A 19,335-nucleotide genomic window follows, 5' to 3' on the forward strand; every position below is an offset into this window, starting at 1 on the left:
AGAATTTCGTTTCTGTATGGGTCGCAGTTCAAACCTAACCTAACCCACTTTTCTAGTAGCATTTCGTTTCTGTAAGGGTCGCAGTTCAAACCTAACCTAACCCACTTTTCTAGTAGCATTTCGTTTCTGTATGGGTTGCAGTTCAAACCTAACCTAACCCACTTTTCTAGTAGCATTTCGTTTCTGTATGGGTCGCAGTTCAAACCTAACCTAACCCACTTTACTAGTAGAATTTCGTTTCTGTATGGGTCGCAGTTCAAACCTAACCTAACCCACTTTTCTAGTAGAATTTCGTTTCTGTATGGGTCGCAGTTCAAACCTAACCTAACCCACTTTTCTAGTAGCATTTCGTTTCTGTAAGGGTCGCAGTTTAAACCTGATCTAACCCACTTTTCTAGTAGCATTTCTTTTCTGTAAGGGTCGCAGTTCAAACCTAACCTAACCCACTTTTCTTGTAGTATTTCTTTTCTGTAAGGGTCGCAGTTCAAACCTAACCTAACCCACTTTTCTAGTAGCATTTCGTTTCTGTATGGGTTGCAGTTCAAACCTAACCTAACCCACTTTTCTAGTAGCATTTCGTTTCTGTATGGGTCGCAGTTCAAACCTAACCTAACCCACTTTACTAGTAGAATTTCGTTTCTGTATGGGTCGCAGTTCAAACCTAACCTAACCCACTTTTCTAGTAGAATTTCGTTTCTGTATGGGTCGCAGTTCAAACCTAACCTAACCCACTTTTCTAGTAGCATTTCGTTTCTGTAAGGGTCGCAGTTTAAACCTGATCTAACCCACTTTTCTAGTAGCATTTCTTTTCTGTAAGGGTCGCAGTTCAAACCTAACCTAACCCACTTTTCTTGTAGTATTTCTTTTCTGTAAGGGTCGCAGTTCAAACCTAACCTAACCCACTTTTCTAGTAGCATTTCAGTATGTTACAAGAAGAGTAGGTTAGGTTAGGTAGGTATGCGGTGCGGGGTACGGGGGGTTGAGCGGGAGGGGCTAGTAATTTTGGCATCATTTTACTTTATTTGGTAATATGTATACATTTTTTGGTAATCATAGTGGTTTATTTAGGTGAAAATATCGCATTAATTTGGTCTTCAAGATTTGCTGATCATTAATGATTTTTGGTGATCATTCAATATATTTGGTGCAGTGCAGTCGTAATTAAAACGGTGGTACTTTTGTAATTTTAGGCCTTATTTTTTTGGTTTTCAGTAATTGTTTTTGGTAAGCATGATTTTTTTAATTAGGGTACCAAAGTATTTTTTGGTGGTCATTATATTTGTAGCCTATTAAAACAATGTCTAGTTTATAGGATAGTTAATGCTAAAATTTGTATTTATAGTTTACCTAATATAGGTACTTTACTATAATATTCCTAAGATACTGTAAACTAACCGCGTGGAAGAGCGTTGCTCTCTTAGCATAAACATAAAGAAATATAGTAAGAATAGAGTGCTCACTCCATACATCAGTTCTGTTTTGGTACCAAAACGACTATGTATTATTTTAGCAGTCGACATCTAACATCTAGCATCGAGTAGCGGAATTATCAGTACCGCTACTTGATACTAGAATTCTCTAGTGTCGCCCCCGAAAATTGTATTGAACAACAATTTACAACTAATATTTTTAAAGCAGAAGGAGTTCAAAATAGAGTTCCGGTTAATCCGGTCATAATATTAGCCGAAAATTGTTGAGCATTAGACTTTTCGGTCGTCGAAACATCTATTGTCAAATAGCAGCTCTGATGATTCCGCTACTCGATGCTAGATGTCGACTACGAAAATAATAGTCGTTTCGGTACTAAAACTGATGTATGGAGTGAGCACTCTATGCATTTTTTTTTCTCTATGGCATAAGTGTCTTCTCACTTAAAAAGAGGCACCAGCGAAGATATTGTAACTAGTTTATTTTTTTATTTACTCCCTGTCGCTCTTAGCAACGAGATAGCATAAAGCAGCGGTCGGCAACCTTTTAGCAGCCAAGGGCCACATAGCAGTTAACGAAGTGGACGCGGGCCGCACTTTGTTAATATTTATGACTTTATCAGACATTGTCATTACATACAAAGTAGCCAGGGAGGCTCGCGGGCCGCAAGTGAGAGGTTCGCGGGCCGCGGGTTGCCGACCGCTGGCATAAAGTATCCGGCGAGAGGGTAGATCTAATAATCCCTTGAGATTCACTGATATCGCCCTTTTAAAGGAACATCAAGTTGAAACACTGTAAAAGGTATATTTTCGGCTCTAAGGCTTCTAAAAGGCTGTTCTGCATACTTAAGAACTTAATTTTACGTAACCAGCACCTTTACCTACTTGATTTGCACTTTACGTGAAAATTCAATTATGTTTCCTACCAGAGTAGGTAGGTACTTGAATAATAGGTTCCTATTATACAATAGGTATCTAATCTACCTACCTAACTTTAGTTGAGTAGCTAAACCTCAAAATTGAGCGAGAGAACCTTCTACATACCTATTTCTTAAGGTGACAGTCCATTTCCAACGACAGCAGCACTATCATTCATTTTACTATATGCAAATTGACAATAACACCGACGCGTTCGTACCTACTAGTAGTGCAGCTGCGGTCAGAAATGGAATGTTACCCTTATTCTGGAGTATTTAATTTAATTTCATCACTTTCTTAGACTGGTCTTGTACCTGAACGAAAAATATTAGTTTGCAAGAGTTTGCATTTCTTCGATGTTATCAGATTACTAACTTATAGAACCAAAAGCCATACAGTGCTAAATTAAAAATAGGCTCTTTATAGTTGCAGAAACTCATAATTATACCAATAAAAAATGTGCAATTTAACAATGGCATTGGCATTAGGTATGTTAATGACGTATAACCATCGTATAATGTATTACGTGTATTTTCTTAACGCCTACACTGTTAACAGTAAAGAAAAAAAATATTCTTACTTTTCTTACTATAATATTGGTCTCTGTGTCATGAGCTGATATGTCGAATTCGCCCCCCCCCCCCCCCCCCCATGTTCCTAAATAAAGAAGCATCAAGCCCTATTTATCACCAAGACCTAATTATATCTTCTCAGACAAAATAAACAAATTACGACATTTATTTTAGCAACACGTCCTCCCAAGTACTCCCAATGGTCTGACCGTTGCTATTCCTAATTACTTGCAATATTTGTCTAGTCAGTCTAGATAACCTATAAGTTATGCACCTAAATATACCTACTTTAAGGTATTAGAATAGATATATTTGTCATTATAAATGTTTAGAATAGAATGGAATAGAATAGAAATGTTTATTTGCCAGAATACGTTACAATTAGGTCTTAATACAGTTTTAGATTCAGTATTCAGTAGACATAAAGCCAACATGCAAAATGTTTGTAAATTACATTAATTAGTAGGGTACATCATCAGGTACATGCATACAATTTCAATAATCTTAATAAAACAATGTCAATTCATTACAAATAAAATTAAAAATAGAAATACTTATAAATTGCACATAAAAAAATAAAAAATAAGCTAAAATAAAATGGTTATGTCAAAGTTATGTCATCAATGAATTAAATATTACAATTTGAAATTTAAATAGTCATTAATAGTATAAAAGCAATGATCTTGTAGCCACTTAGTCAGTTCTTTCTTAAATTCATTTCCATGCAATATTCTCAATTCATAAGGAAGGTTATTGAACAAAACAATACACATGTTATACACATTTTTTCTATAGATATCAGATTTACAAGCTGGCTGGTATATCATATTTTTATACTGGGCTCGTAGCTCCCTTGCAAACATGTCTTTGTTTTTAAAATATTCTGGGTGGCTTTTAATAAATAGACATGTCTTTAAAAATTACATAGAAGCTAAGGGGAGAATTTAAAATTGTTGGAATAGAGGTCTGCAACTATCATCAAATCGAACTTTACCTATGTCTCTTAAACATTTTTTCTGTATTATAAATGCCCTCTGAACGTCAACAGAATTGCCCCAGAGCAAAAGTCCATAATTGAAAGTGGACGACACATACCCATGGTAAGCAGTTAACGCGGCCCGAACAGAAACTGAATTCCTTAGACTTCTTAAGGCGAACACAAACCTCGATAACTTGGAACTATTTTGGAATAACTTTTATCCGGTTAAACACACACAGTACATCTTATGTAAATATAATTATGTTAAATATACCTACCTAAGTTCACTCGTATATACCTACTCATAACGGGCTGTTCTGAAAGTTTCTAAACTACTTGCAGCTTGTGAAATACGGCGTGGCGTGAACAAAAGATTTCCTTTGGCAGGAATGGCAGAATTGGTCCTTAGGATCCAAGGATGGATTTAGTAAATGGAGCCACCAAGATTTTTGATGGTAAATTTTTTAGAGGGGGACGGCTCTCAATTTTATCTTGATGTCTAATATCGGGACCTTTATTATCTTTATCTGGGGGCACGGCAGTGCCCCCGCCAAGTCGAGCAAAACAAAGAGGCACGGCCGTACCATCCTTTTCTCGAAGCGATTCAGGCCATTTTCGACGTCCTGTAACTTTGTGCTGGCTGAAGCTAGAACCCTAAATTTTCAGTGACATATAGGCAGGGGCGTATTTTGAAATTTCGCGCCCCGGGCCAATACGTTTCGCCGCCCCAGAAGTCAAGGTAGAAAAACAAAATGCAATTCGCCAGGGGCGCCATACGGCCCATTCGCCGCCCCTAGCGAATTGGCGCCCCGGGCCATGGCCCGGATGGCCCTAGGGTAAATACGCCCCTGCATATAGGGCTTAACATGTTTTAGATATATTCTCAAAAACATTAAATCTGAACTTGTAGTTTAAGAATGATTGTACGTCAAAGTTCCTTAGTTTCGACACTGACACACTCACTCACTCATTCACTCACCTACGATCATCATAATTCTAAGGCACTTCTAGCATACTCACAAGCTTCAAATTTTAAACATAAGTGGTTTTCAGCTTATTAAGCCATAGAAAACCTAAAAATATTGCAATATCAGTCACGTTTTAAAGACCTAAGAACTGCATAAGTAAGTTTGTAATTCCATATAAATATATGCTATTACAAAGTTACTGTTGCAGTTCCTACAAATAGTAAGTAAAGTAAAGGTACACTACGATGTATGTACGATGTGAGTATGAATAAAGATGTGTTTAGTTATGATATGTGTATATATAGTATGGGTATGAGTACCCGAAAAGAAGGACTGTCTACAAAAAGAGATGAGATCCCATCAAAAACATTACATGTAAAAAGGTGCAAGTCTCGCAACGCTTCTACTACAAAAAAGTTTTGAGATGTAATGCTAATGTGAAACCAAGTCGGTTATTTTAATCAGTGCCAGGGGGTGTTAAAACCGTATCAATAAGATATCTTTAATTTGTAATGCATATAATGACTTGGCAATCGCACATAATGCTTTACTCGTACCATACTCGTAAATATGTGTCATGCTCAAACTGCAATTAGCGCTATACTATTGTTATGTTCAATTAGAATTATTTTTAATAGGTGACGATGATCCTTATGTCATTATGCAGCCGTGCGATGGCCAAGTCATTATACGTATTACAAATTAAAGATATCTTATTGATACGGTTTTAACACCCCCTGGCACTGATTAAAATAACCGACTTGGTTTCACATTAGCATTACATCTCAAAACTTTTTTGTAGTAGAAGCGTTGCGAGACTTGCACCTTTTTACATGTAATGTTTTTGATGGGATCTTATTATCTTTATCTAGATATCGGGGGAAGGTCAATGATTTTGATCAGTTCAGTTATTTAAAGCTTTCGTTGATAATTAAGTATTATTTTTAATTCAACATAAGTATAAGTAATACCCAAATACCTGCCTAATCAAGGTTAGATAAACATTTTGACTAAAACATGCATTTCGATAAATCTCACGTAATGGCTTCTCTGCACGATGGGCCAGCGCCGGCCACTCTAAAGGCCCCAGTACACAATGGGCCATCGCCGGCCACTCCAAGGGACGCATTTATGCGTTAGAGGGAGCAAGTGATATTGCTATCTCATTCTACCGCATGGCTGCCTCCCTTGGAGTGGCCGGCGATGGCCCATTGTGTACTGGGGCCTTAAGGGACGCAGCCATGCGGTAAAATGAGATAGCAATATAACTTGCTCCCTCTAACGCATAAATGCGTCCCTTGGAGTGGCCGGCGCTGGGCCATCGTGTAGAGGAGCCATAACATTTGGGGTAGAAGGCGGTGAATTTATAATTTAATTTGCGCTGGGATATGTTAAAACCGCAGGATCCGCATTCAAATTTATAGTTTACAATGCATATAGCGCGCGCAAATAACCCAACATGCGCAATGCGCAATGTTAAGGCTGTAACAAACTATCGCACCAAGATCGCGGTGCGGTGCGGTAGTGTGTTATGGCAATTACACGCGCCGTGTGCAACTTGTGATGAAAAACGCCTTAACGCCGCACATACATGGCAACATTTGTCTAAACGTCAAACTCTTCAATTTGACGTTTTGATTACTGCGTATTTTCGCGTGCGATCAAGCTGTGTGTGCCGGCAAAAATAAATATGTCTAACAAAAAGCACAAGGAAATAGATCACGAGGAGAGCGGGAGCGAAGAAGAACAGGATTCTGGGAGTGAGAGAGATTCTGACTTCGACTCCGATGGGAACTTCGTGGGAGACAAGGTAACAATATAACCTAAAAATACACATGGTGGAACAACAAAAACTTAAATTCTATTTTTGAAATCTTTGTTCAAACTTAGCAGTTAGAAAATTAAAATAAGTTATTTCAAACATTGTTTATCTACGTAAAGTAATGTTAGAGTACTTGTAACGCTTCAGTTAAGCTCGGCGCTCAGAAACCAGACCTCGTAAATATCGTAAACAATGAGAAGGTGTCGGATTGCGCCGCTCTTGTAACTCGTTTTGCACTTATTTTCAATTGTTGTTCATTGTTCGAGTTCAAGCACGTGCATATTGCCAAGTTAAAGCTATAGCAATACAAAATACGAGTAATTTAAATTTAGTCAAAATTAATGACAAGTTTTTTTTTTTTCGTTTTTATTTGCCCATCTGGTGAGGCTCAGACCTTAGACCATACAACCTACATCTTTGTTATTTATTTCGTTTGTTCTAGTAAGATTTATGTATGTTTTTGTTACCTATAAATATTATTCTTATTTTTCTTAGTGATTATTTTGTTATTTATATTAGGAGCTTCAAGCTGACTTTGAAGGTCGCAACCCGGAAGACTGTGACTTCCATGGCATAAAGCAGCTTTTGAGACAACTGTTCCTCAAAACTAATGTGGACTTGGGAGCGCTTACACAAATTATAATCTGTAAGTAATGGTATTGCACAATATTGTAGCCATAATTGAGTTGTTAGTTACAATTAGATACAACCGTTCAATAGTGTTTACCTCTGTGATGGAGTGGCCTAGGGGTTCATGGCGTTAGCTGCAATAGCAATAGCTAAAGATGCTGGTCCGAATCCGGCCTCCACCACTGGTGGGCTTTGTCACTTTTTCTTTAGTTACTATACTACTATCTGGTGCTCTCAGACAAGGAATAAGACTGTCCCAATACATATATTAATTCCAATTACTTAATTGATTCCCACCTAATTTTTTTACCAATTTATTACAAAGGCACTCATTTATGACAGAAAAACTTCTAGGTATAGGAAATTATTAGACTTTGTAGTTTTTGGCTTCCTAGAATACTTTACATTGATTTTTAAATGCCTATAGTTAATTTAAGTCTACATCTATTCCAGCTCAAAATTATGTAGGCAGCGTGGTGAAGCAGTGTCTAGACGACCCTGTAGATGATGATGATGAGGATGATGGCAGCGACGGAGTATTTGGAGTCACCACTGTTATTAACATCACTAAGAGAAAGGTATGGAATATTAGCCATGGCTATGATGTTGGATCCATTAATGTATGCCATTGAAACTTTAGGGATCCATAGCCAAAACAAAACATTATAATCTGAGCCCTTATAGTTCTGTCATGTTTATTGAAAACTAGCATTTAAATTAATAATATAAGTGCGTTGAGGAAGCTGCTACTTAGTTTTTTAGTCAAAATGCAAAGAGAACATTTAGGATTCCTCCATACAAGTAGTTAAATGCCAAAAAAAAAAAAAAAAAAAAAAAAAGTATTAGACCTATAATATGGTGGAAAGATTTGCTGGCTATGGATGAATAGCATTGTTCGCAGACGTTTCGGCTTGTTAAAAATTAAAATAAAAGTATTAGGTTAATATTTAACTTTGAAACATACAAAAAATTGTCAATATCTTTATCTGCTTTCTTTAATTAATTGAGGTGTACAAAAGAAAATTTGTATTTTGTAGCAAGAGCCGGCAATAGAGCAAGTCACAGCCCTCCTAAACCAGCTGGCAGAGGACAATGCCGACGACAGAACCAAAGCTCTCATCAAAAAGATCCTGTCCGATGACTCCAACCATGTTGGTTTTGTGATTAATGAAAGGTATGTCTTGTCACCTTATCGTCGTGCCTGCAATACGGCCACTTGGGCACCAAATTTTTTAAAGGAAACTTAACTTTATTATTTATAGGTGAAAACCACATGAATATCCGTTCAGTAGTTTTTGAGTTTATCGCGAACATACAAACAGACAGACGCGGTTGGGGACTTTGTTTTATAAGGTGTAGTGATTAAGTTTAAATGTCCAATAATCATAAATTTTGAGATGTGGCCGTATTGCAGGCAGGCGGCGTTATGGTTATCTTTGAAACAACATAGTCTTGTCGCAAAATGTGTGCTTTCTATTTTCATTTAATTTCATTTCATTCTTTTCAAATTATGGCTTCAGCCCATTGGGGCTATTTCGCTAGTGTCAAGGTCGTAGTAGCAGGGTAAAACGATTGAAATTGTACAGTTAGTACAAGACAGTGTACGGTGATTTAGCTCTTGTAAAGCGATAGCGGGCTTTACAAGAAACACGTGGACAACCGGCCGTTGACTCCAAAATGATGGTTAAACGTGCTTCAAGATAAATTCTCCATTCACTGCACACTACCACATTAGTTTACTGTATAATAGGCTATCGATATTACACTTTAAACAATATTAATGAGCAAAAAACAAAGCAATTGATCCCGACGCGTGCCATCAAGATGGCGCTCGAACCGGAAGTCCGCTTTCTATTTTACACACTATAATTTTGGTGACAATGACAATTTTAGGGTTATGATTTTAGCAGTCTGTATGAATATGTTTGTGTTGTATCACAGTATTGTCAAAACTACTGATGTCACTGAGCATTGTATTTTTTATATGGTAAATGTTGAGTAATGTATTTTATTTATAACTGGACTATCAAATATAAGATCAAAATCAAAATCAAAAAATGTATTTATTTGTAAACATAGGTTAAATAAAGATCTTATACAATAATTTATGTTTCACTATGTTTTGCCATTTGGCATACAAATATAAAATCAGAAGAGATGGAGCATGCACTAATTATAATATAACTAGATGAAAACCCGGCTTCGCTCGGGTAAAATAAATAATAGTAATAGGTAATACTCATTTTGAATTAAGTAATTATTTACTTTTAGACTTCATACCTTCATCAAGGCGGTTACAAACCTATCTCATCTCAGAAAACTTTAAATCCGTAACATACAATCATAACTCGAAAAATTTACTATTCCGATAATTATATCTAAAAACAAATATGTAATTAAAAAAACCTAATCCGCTTTTCTGGTAGCAGTTCGGTTCTGTAAGGATCACAGTTCTAACCTGACCCACTTTTCTGGTCGCAGATCGGTTCTGTGAAGGCCGCATTTATAACCTAGCCCACTTTCCAATCTCAAAAGAGGGAACCCTTTTGTACCTACCCTTCATGGCACTAAAGTATAAGTATGGAAATTATCACTACTATTTCATTCTTTAATATTAATGCCTATCCGTTAATATTAAATTCGTTTACAAAAAAAAAACTGAATAAGTGCGAGTCGGACTCACCCATCAAGAACGGAACACTTTTTAATATTTGTTGTTATAGCGGCAACAGAAATACATCATGTGTGAAAATTTCAACTGTCTAGCTATCACGGTTCATGAGATACAGCCTGGTGACAGAGGGACAGTGGAGTAAACTGAAATAAAGGTTCCGTCACACCGGCGCGATTTCAGAGCCGGGCCTGAGCGTTTTATATGAAAAAGCGGCGCGCCCCGCTCACGCGCCGCACGCGAAACGCGCCTGTGTGACGGAGCCTGAAATGTCAAACCGGGCAAGTGCTCGCGCACGAAGGGTTCCATACTTTTTAGTATTTGTTGTTATAGCGGTAACAGAAATACATCATCTGTGAAAATTTCAACTGCCTAGGCCTATCACGGTTCATGAGATACAGCCTGGTGACAGACAGATAGACAGACAGACGGACAATGAAGTAAAACTGAAATAAATGTCATATACCTACTAAGAAAAACCGGCCAAGTGCGAGTCGGAATCGCTAATAGGTTCCCGTTTTTTAGTTACCCTTCAGGTACGGAACCCTAGTATGAGTGTAATAGATTTGTAACCGGTCAGCAATGTGAGTCCCTTGGAGAAGCAGAGGTCTAGTCTAAACTCCCACTTACCATCGGCATTAACAGCCTTGTATGCTTGTTTGCCACCAACATGTCATATCAAAACATATTAATAAAAATTTACTCGGTCAGCAATGTGAGTCCCTTGGAGAAGCAGAGGTCTAGTCTAAACTCCCACTTACCATTGGCATTAACAGCCTTGTATGCTTGTTTGCCACCAACATGTCATATTTTTTTTATTGTATTGTATTTATTTATTGCAATTCACATGTACATTAAAGGTTTTACAAGTACTTAAGAGTATGGGTAGGTACACAAATGACACATGAAACCCTGATGGGCGCAGCAATGTAGTTAGATATGTAAACAATACTTATCATTATATATGCCCGCATAATTTCATATTCTAGCATTATACAATTAGGTAGGTCGGTACCTTGTTACTTTCACACCGAGACCGTTGTACACAAACAAATACGAATAGATAAACTGAATCAGCTATTTACTTACAAGTAGGTAGGTATTTAAAAGTTTGACCAGCGTATACATTTATTTGGCTGTTTACTCATTTTCATTAAAATAATCCTGTAAGCTATAATAACATTTTTTGATTAAGTGTTGTTTTAAAGTTTTATTAAATATTTAAACATATTAATAAAAATTTACTCGGTCAGCAACAGTCGCGTGCACAGAGATTTGGGACTGGGTAGGCAAAATTATATCAGAAAACCGGGCAAGTGCGAGTCGGACTCGCGCACGAAGGTTTCCGTACCATAATGCAAAAAAAGGCAAAAAAAAAACGGTCACCCATCCAAGTACTGACCCCGCCCTACGTTGCTTAACTTCGGTCAAAAATCACGTTTGTTGTATGGGAGCCCCACTTAAATCTTTATTTTATTCTGTTTTTAGTGTTTGTTGTTATAGCGGCAACAGAAATACATCTGTGAAAATTTCAACTGTCTAGCTATCACGGTTCGTGAGATACAGCCTGATGACAGACGGACGGACGGAAGGACAGCAGAGTCTTAGTAATAGAGTCCCGTTTTACCCTTTGGATACGGATCCTTACAAAATGAGAGCTACTAACTCACCAAAAAAATTGCGTGATGGTTTTCATTTTGTTGTCAAGTCTTTTCAATTACTTCTTTTTTTGGCTAAACGAAAGCTTCGAAAACGCATCATTTTTAATAGTTTGCACACACACACACCCACCACAACTTTCACAGTTAAATTATCCATTTTTTCACTAATCGCACTTTATAATTTCGGGCAACTGTTAACTGTTATCTCATAAACTCACCAAAACAAACAAACAATGGCGACCGAATAAAAAATGAAAATAAACTTAACCAAATACTGTAAACGAATAAAAAAATAGTCTCGTATTTGCACTAAATTACCATAGCAAATGCTACTTTTTAAAATAGTCACATAAACATCGGAACTATTCGGAAACTTTCGGGCGTCATTCGTTTAGGTTTGGTACGAAAGACACTGCCTATTGCGTCTAAATGTGTGCGTTACTTGTATAATTGTGTGCTCGTACTTATAGGAAGGCCCACTACACTGTAACCGCGTAACGACGAAGGCACACATAGAAAGATTTAGACGGAAATGTTTTCTGTCTTTGCCGTGCAAGGCACGTAGCGGCGCTAGTGCCGCGTGGTGTAAACTTCGTCGCGTAGAATTATTATAGATGATGACTTGATGACAAAGCTTAACCGGTAGATGGAGCGCTTATTAATTTTTAGAATGTTTTAAGTTATATCGATTACTGATAGTACGATCAAGTATAAATTAAATTAAGTAGTTTAAGAGGATAGACATCGGAATTATAGTAGGGTAGGCAGTGCCTTTTTGCCTTTATGAAGTGCACGCCACTGAGCCACTGGTCAGCAATGTGAGTCCCTTGGAGAAGAAGAGGTCTAGTCTAAACTCCCACTTACCATCGGCATTAACAGCCTTGTATGCTTGTTTGCCACCAACATGTCATATTAAAACATATTAATAAAAATTTACTCATTTCATCAGTCATATCCAGCCTAGCATTGCATTGGCCCCGCTTAAATATTTCTTTAATTTGTTTTTAGTATTTGTTGTTATAGCGGCAACAGAAATACATCATTTGTGAAAATTGAAACTGTCTAGTTAATCTAGTTATCACGGTTCATGAGATCTTGAGATACAGCCTGGTGACAGACAGACGGACAGCAGAGTCTTAATATTTAATAGGGTCCCGTTTTTACCCTATGGGTACGCAACCCTAAAAAGTGACCAAGGCCTCCAGTGCCCTAGGCTGGAATCAAAGCAGCGTCCTCTGCTATTGCAGCAGGTGCCTGTGCCATTCTGCCACCGGGCCACCCACGGCGGCATAGGTCGAATTTTTCCAAGGATACTTATGCACTACTTACTGAAGGTTTATGGAGCCTCGCCATCCCTAAGCCTAAATTAAATATTTTCTGAAAATAATTTGTTTTGATCTAATAACATATTGGAGTCCTCGTAATAGGGGTCCCGTTTTTACCCTTTGGCTACAGAACCCTAAAAATCAACCTTGTTTTGGTACTATGTACTATGCTTCACTATGACTCTGAAATTTTAGCAGGAATTAATATTTTTTTTGTTGTCACCTGTCAAATTAGAATAGAATAGAATAGAATAGCCTTTATTGACCAAAAAATTAAATTTCAGCACATATTACATTTAAATAAATTCACATTTCATTTATATCAATTAGTTTCAATATTTTTTCCTTAGTAACTTTATTAAATAATTTTTATGTCATTGCTTTTTAATAATTATTTCAGTCTGCCTTCTTGGCATAGGCCTCCCCCAGCTCTCTCCACAGCTCTCTATCCCTTGCCGTCCCTATCCAATTAGGTCCCGCATGCTTCTTTATGTCATCCGACCACCTCATTATTGGTCTCCCTTCTCTCCTTTTTCCATCTCTAGGATACCATTCCGCTTCCTCTCTATCCCACTTATCTTTACCTTCCCTTGCCATATGTCCAGCCCAACCTGTTGCAGTCAAAAGTGTGAACTGGCCAAAGAACTTTTAACCGACAAAAACAGGCAAAACTGCTTTGACTGAGCATGTTGGTCAAAAGTAGTTTTACCTGAAAATCATACCTATTTCTGGCAGCAGTTTCGTTTTTAGGGCGTAGCAAAAAAAAAATAACCCTAACCTACCTATCTCTGGGAACAGTTTAGTTTTTTGGGCGTAGCAAAAAAATAACCCTAACCTACCTATCTCTGCGAGTACTTTTGACTGATAGTAACAGTCACAACACAATTACTATTAACCAATGATTTTCAGGTATAACTACTTTTGACCAACATGCTCAGTCAAAAGCAGTTTTGCCTGTTTTTGTCGGTTAAAAGTTCTTTTGACCAGTTCACACTTTTGACTGCGACATATATACTATCTATATATCTTATTATATTTAATCTTATATTCAACTTACATTGACTCCGGAGATAACTTATTAGCTTTATGCAGTTGACTTTCCAATTCACCGATACACCTCAAATTTGATTCATAGTCTAAAGCACAGTTATTAAATATGTCCACAATACACTGTAGCTTTTTGCACTGTTTCACACTGGCAATGTACTTAATTAGAGTGTGTTACAGTCAGCTGGCACTTAACTCGAAAGTTTCTTTGAACAACGTCATTTTCATCTCGCTCACTTATTAGTTTATCACAGCTGCTTCAAGGTTGCTTTCACTTGCATTTCCAGGTAGCTAGTAGTGCCTTGACATGTAAGAATATTTGGAATCATTCTGAAATATTAAAATACAACTGAGAGACCGATGTTTATACTAAACACAATACACCCATGGAACGCTTTGAAGTTCAAATCTCGTTACGTTACGATGGCGTTTGCACTTTGCACTATGTTCGGTGACTATTTTTTATTGTTAACACACACAATACACTATTTAACAGGTTTTTATCACGTCTGGAGTACCGGATAAAGTATTTTCGAATAACAGCCGTCGTTGACGTCTAGGCAGTGTTGCTATCGTCCTAAAAGCCGTAACAGACTATCGCACGTTCTGGCTTAAAAACAAATTTATGTAATAATTATACCGGTATACATATCCATATGAAACGAAACTTAATGCAAATAATAACCATTATACATACCGGAAAGTCATCAAATAAACAGTAATATTCGTCTTGCTTTTTATTAAAAAAAATACGACCAACCTAACTTGTAAGCATGTTTGCAGTTTCTAAACGCAACGCATAGCTGTCAAATGTCAACCAACAAATTGAGCCTTTAGTATTGTTTGTCGAAATTTTTTCACTTTTAAATGCAAAATACGCGACAATACGAATTTTGCGGATATATGTTGTCGATTCAAAAGTGTTATTTTTTTACGCTCTTTTGTTTGAGCATAATTTAATTTGTTTCTACCGTCAAAGCCGCTCGCGTTTATATATAAAGAAGATGTCAAGCGAAAATAATATGTAAAATGTCAAGCAAAATAAGAGTGTAAAAACGAAATTAAAATGTGTCCAGTAAATATTCCATTATCGAATAGTATGCTTTTTGTACCAAAAATCCATACAGGCATTTCTTAAATTCAATTAAATTATCTATTGTAATAATATGTCTTGGCAGCTTATTGTATATTTTAGGTGCCATCCCAAAAATACTTTTAGCAAGCAAAGCAGAGTTCACGGATTGGATGTAAATTTTGTCGCATCTGCGAGCACTTTTAAACATTGAAAATTGATGCATGTTGTTCTTGACATAAACCGCAGTTTCAAAAATGTATAGACATGGCAGGGTTAGTATATTGAACCTAATGAAGTGTGGTTTAGTATCATTTGACAATAGTTTGCACTACAGATGTAGTGCATAATTATTTTCCTTCGTATTTTCACGGAAACGTACGAACGTGTCTTGCTAATTCAGTCAGTCTCGGTACAAAAAGTACTGAGGTTGACTGAAGTAGCATGACAAATACGAACGTTTCCGAGAAAAACAATTATGCACTGCATCTGTAACAGTTTATGCGTCTTAGTATTCATTTGATAAATTCACACTAAATAAATGGATATTTATTTCAGAATCCTGAACATTCCCGCAGCCATCAGTGTACCCCTGTTCTCTTCTCTCCAGTCAGAGTTGGACAAGGCCATCAAAAAGAACATGCCATACACATTTCAGTACCTCATATGGATATGCAAAACATACAACACTGGAGGTAAGCACATTTTGTTTCTTTAATCTTTCCAAATCGGCGCTCAGACTTGGTTTTTGACTAATGCTCAAAAGCTTTCCCTCAAGGTTTGCCAGAGAGTGCTGGAGCGCAATATTCTTGGTGTCAAATTGACTGACAGAATCAGAAAATCCATGTTGCGATCCAAAACCAAAGTAGCCGATGTAGCCCTGACAGCCGCTAAGATTAAATGGGACTGGGCCGGACACATCTGTCGTATGTCAAACGACTTGTGGGCCAAGAAAACCGCCAAGTGGACACTAAACATAGTGCGGCGTCACGGCAGACCTCTAAGGAGATGGCGGCACGATCTTGACGTCTTTCGGAAAGATTGGCGTAATATTACCAAAGAACGAGACGCGTGTAAGAGAGTGAGGCCTTTGCCCAGCAGTGGGACACAACAGGCTAACAAATAATAATCTTTCCATTCTATACATTTGTCTCATTTCACTGCAAGGAATAGGAGAATATGCCTTATGAATTATATGAGATAGGGCAATTCGGCCCACTACCCGACTGCAGATTTGGGAACTTCACATGTTTTAATTTGTTTGCAAATGTATCAAGGTTTCGTTACTATGTTTTCCTTTAGCCTCCTGAGACCCAGAAGCAATTGTTTTATTTTTGAAATTGGCACCCTTAGTTATACAATAAAAGTTCAAAATAGATTTTGGAATATGTACAAAAAATTGTACACAGGGACTTAGGAGGTTAGCAGAAAAGTTTGTAAACTTATTGATATGAACCCCAGTTTGAGCTCACGATCTTCGTACGGATGGTGCACTCTTTGTTGCCTGTGATGTAAATGACCACTATTTAATGATCTAGTTTATTATTCACTAGCGACCCGCCCCGGCTTCGCACGGGTAAACCTTAACAAATTATACACCTAAACCTTCAAGAATCCCTGTATTGATAGATGAAAACCGCATGAAAATCCGTTCAATAGTTTTTGAGTTTATCGCGAACATACAAACACACAAACAGACAGACGCGACGGGCGACTTTTATAAGGTGTAGTGATTTAGTTCAGATGTGAAAGTTGCAGGAAGCTTCGTAGAAATACAGACTAAGGGCCAGTTGCACCAACCACATTTGACAGACTGATCAACGTCAGCCGGCGCCCCCCGGCGCTTTACTATGAAACTTTCGATACATAAAAATTTAGCGAACTCGTTAACGATACGAACAGTTTGGTGCAACCGAGCCTTACTCATTAACTTCTGGAAAAAAGCATATTTCCCTAAACTTTTCGGAACTCCCTCAATATTGAGGAGACTATCTGCAACTTACAAGTTATATATCCAGTGGCGTAACGTGAACTAATCTAGCCGTGGGCGATGTCGCATCTGCGAGGCCCTTTTCTTTCAATGTGTATTTCCAACATAATAAAAAGGGTTGGCTTCCGCGAGGCCCCCTTAAGTGCGAGGCCGTGGGCCCATGGCCCACTTCGCCCACGCCTAGCTACGCCACTGTATATATCTGTTTACAATCTACAAAAACACATGTGTTTGGCCTTGATAAAACAATTTATTTCTATTTCAGACGAAGCATCAGAAATATTGTACGCGAATCAGGAAGAGAAGCCGCTAGCGGACGAAGCGCTGGCGAGCTTCGATGTGGACGTGTCGGAGCAGGTCGACTTCTCACAGTGGGAGTACGAGGGCGGCGCTATGACGCCCGGCAGGAAGGTACGGTACAACTACATACTCATAGTAAATTAAGGGTCGGTTGCACCAAACCTTCTGTCACCATTAACCTTTTGAACCATTAACCTATCATCTTATCTTATCTTATCTAGTTTTGTGAATAAATAATGCCAACCTAAAAGTGGGGTGATTTTCAGTAGATTTCCATCAAAAAACGATCGACGTCAAATGCAGTCTTTGGCGTCGTTGTCACGATTTTGTGTTGACGTCAATTGCCGTCTGTGGCGTTCAAAAGGTTAAAGCGTTGGCTAAATTTGATCGTATGGGAAGTTTCATAGATCTCTGCTGCGTAACGTTGTTCAATCTGTTACCTGTAATTGGTGCAACTGGCCCTAAGTCTATCGTGCGCGGCGCGTCATCGTGAACCTTATCGCAATGCATGATGGTTGATATTGGGCTGTAGTCGCGCACGATCAGCGATGTATAAGAACTGTATGCACGAAGTTTTCTACGTTACCTACATAAAGCGGTATCCAGACTAGTCAATTTTTCGCCAATCTGATTAAATTGCCCGATCGAATCAGGACGTGCGGACGCAAACACCAATTTGGCTCGCCGAATTCAACCGCCGATAATGACCGATATTAATGATAAATTGAGGTGACGCAAGAATACCAATTTGTGACGCCAGTATTTACGTTCTGGGGCATTTTTTCAATTAAGAGGGCTCTAATATCACCATAAATCTAAAATTGGTGATTAAATTGGAGAATCACTTGTTTTTAGTCACTCGCGCGACATGTTTCGGAGAGCCTAGGTCGACTTTTTCAAGCACTGACAGTGCGAGCAGCGTTCACGACGGCAGCGACACGCGATACACGGCCGTCGTGAACGCTGCTCGCACTGTCAGTGCTTGAGTAAGGAAACCTAGGCTCTCCGAAACATGTCGCGCGAGTGACTTAAAACAAGCGAGTCTAAACCGTAAAATTATTCAATGTTAGTACCTATGTCTCACAACAGTTTAAATTCGATTAAATTGGAGATTGGCGCCAATTATTTTCCTGATCAAATCGACCGATTTGATCAGGCCCGTCCGGATACCACTTCATATTGCCAAGGATAGAGTCATAGTAAAGCTGACGCCAATTTTTTGCAAGGGAACCTTTATTGGCCGATTTTAAGTGATAATTTGTAAACACAATAATAACTGCCACCATCAAGCCAATAATAAACATACTTGATAGCACGAGTTATTTTCAGAAAATTACTAATGTTCACTTATGTTCGACAAGAAATTGTAGAAAATTATTGAGGGCGCCACTTCCTACGTAACTGTCACATTTTTGACGAAAAATGCTTAAACATGGCAACTATTTAGTGTGGAAATTTCTTAGTTCCATTTTATTTTATGTCGCACTATATTATCATTTCTATTCAAAGGTCCATTGACGGCCGGCATTGTTGCTGTTAGTCCAATTAGTAAACAATTATTGTATTTACTTTCAGGTCCTCATATTTGAAGGCAAGAAGTTCAACCACCTCGTGAGGCTGCTGAAGGAAGAAGTGGAGGGGGGAGTCTAAGGCGGGCTTCACATTGAATGCGGAGCGACGCTCGGGTGTGCGAGCGGGACGTCGCTATATTCGTGTATAGCGCTGTCTCGCTCGTACACTGGAGATGCGCGAATCCGCAAGTGTGATAGTCGCGTAAATGTGTCGCTTGTGAAGCTTCATGTATGCCATTTAAGCTTACTCGTGTAACCATATTTATATTTTTAATATTAATATACTATTTTAGCTTTATTTGGATCTTTATTTACTCTCCCCCTTATTCATAAAACTTTACGGGCCTGATTTAGTTACATTATGTGTTATCCCTTTCTTACT

The 19,335-nt window shown here is 38.0% G+C and overlaps 1 protein-coding gene across 1 annotated transcript; it reads left to right on the top strand.

Moving 5' to 3' along the window:
- The first annotated feature begins 6,512 nt into the window (after positions 1 to 6,512).
- LOC134801154 (protein BCCIP homolog) lies at positions 6,513 to 19,251 on the top strand. The gene is made up of 7 exons (XM_063773695.1): positions 6,513 to 6,674; positions 7,206 to 7,332; positions 7,770 to 7,894; positions 8,354 to 8,490; positions 15,651 to 15,787; positions 17,348 to 17,493; positions 18,958 to 19,251. Exons 1-7 carry the CDS (start codon positions 6,555 to 6,557, stop codon positions 19,030 to 19,032), a joined length of 867 nt encoding a protein of 288 aa, XP_063629765.1. The 5' UTR covers positions 6,513 to 6,554; the 3' UTR covers positions 19,033 to 19,251.
- The last annotated feature ends 84 nt before the right edge of the window (positions 19,252 to 19,335 follow it).

The sequence above is a fragment of the Cydia splendana genome, chromosome 21 (assembly GCF_910591565.1).
Source record: "Cydia splendana chromosome 21, ilCydSple1.2, whole genome shotgun sequence".
NCBI lineage: Eukaryota > Metazoa > Arthropoda > Insecta > Lepidoptera > Tortricidae > Cydia > Cydia splendana.

Coding starts and splice junctions, on each gene's coding strand:
- LOC134801154 (XM_063773695.1), top strand. CDS start 6,555: ATGTCTAACAAAAAGCACAAGGAAATAGATCACGAGGAGAGCGGGAGC. Junction 7,333..7,769: donor GCTTACACAAATTATAATCT/GTAAGTAATGGT, acceptor CATCTATTCCAG/CTCAAAATTATGTAGGCAGC. Junction 17,494..18,957: donor CTATGACGCCCGGCAGGAAG/GTACGGTACAAC, acceptor ATTTACTTTCAG/GTCCTCATATTTGAAGGCAA.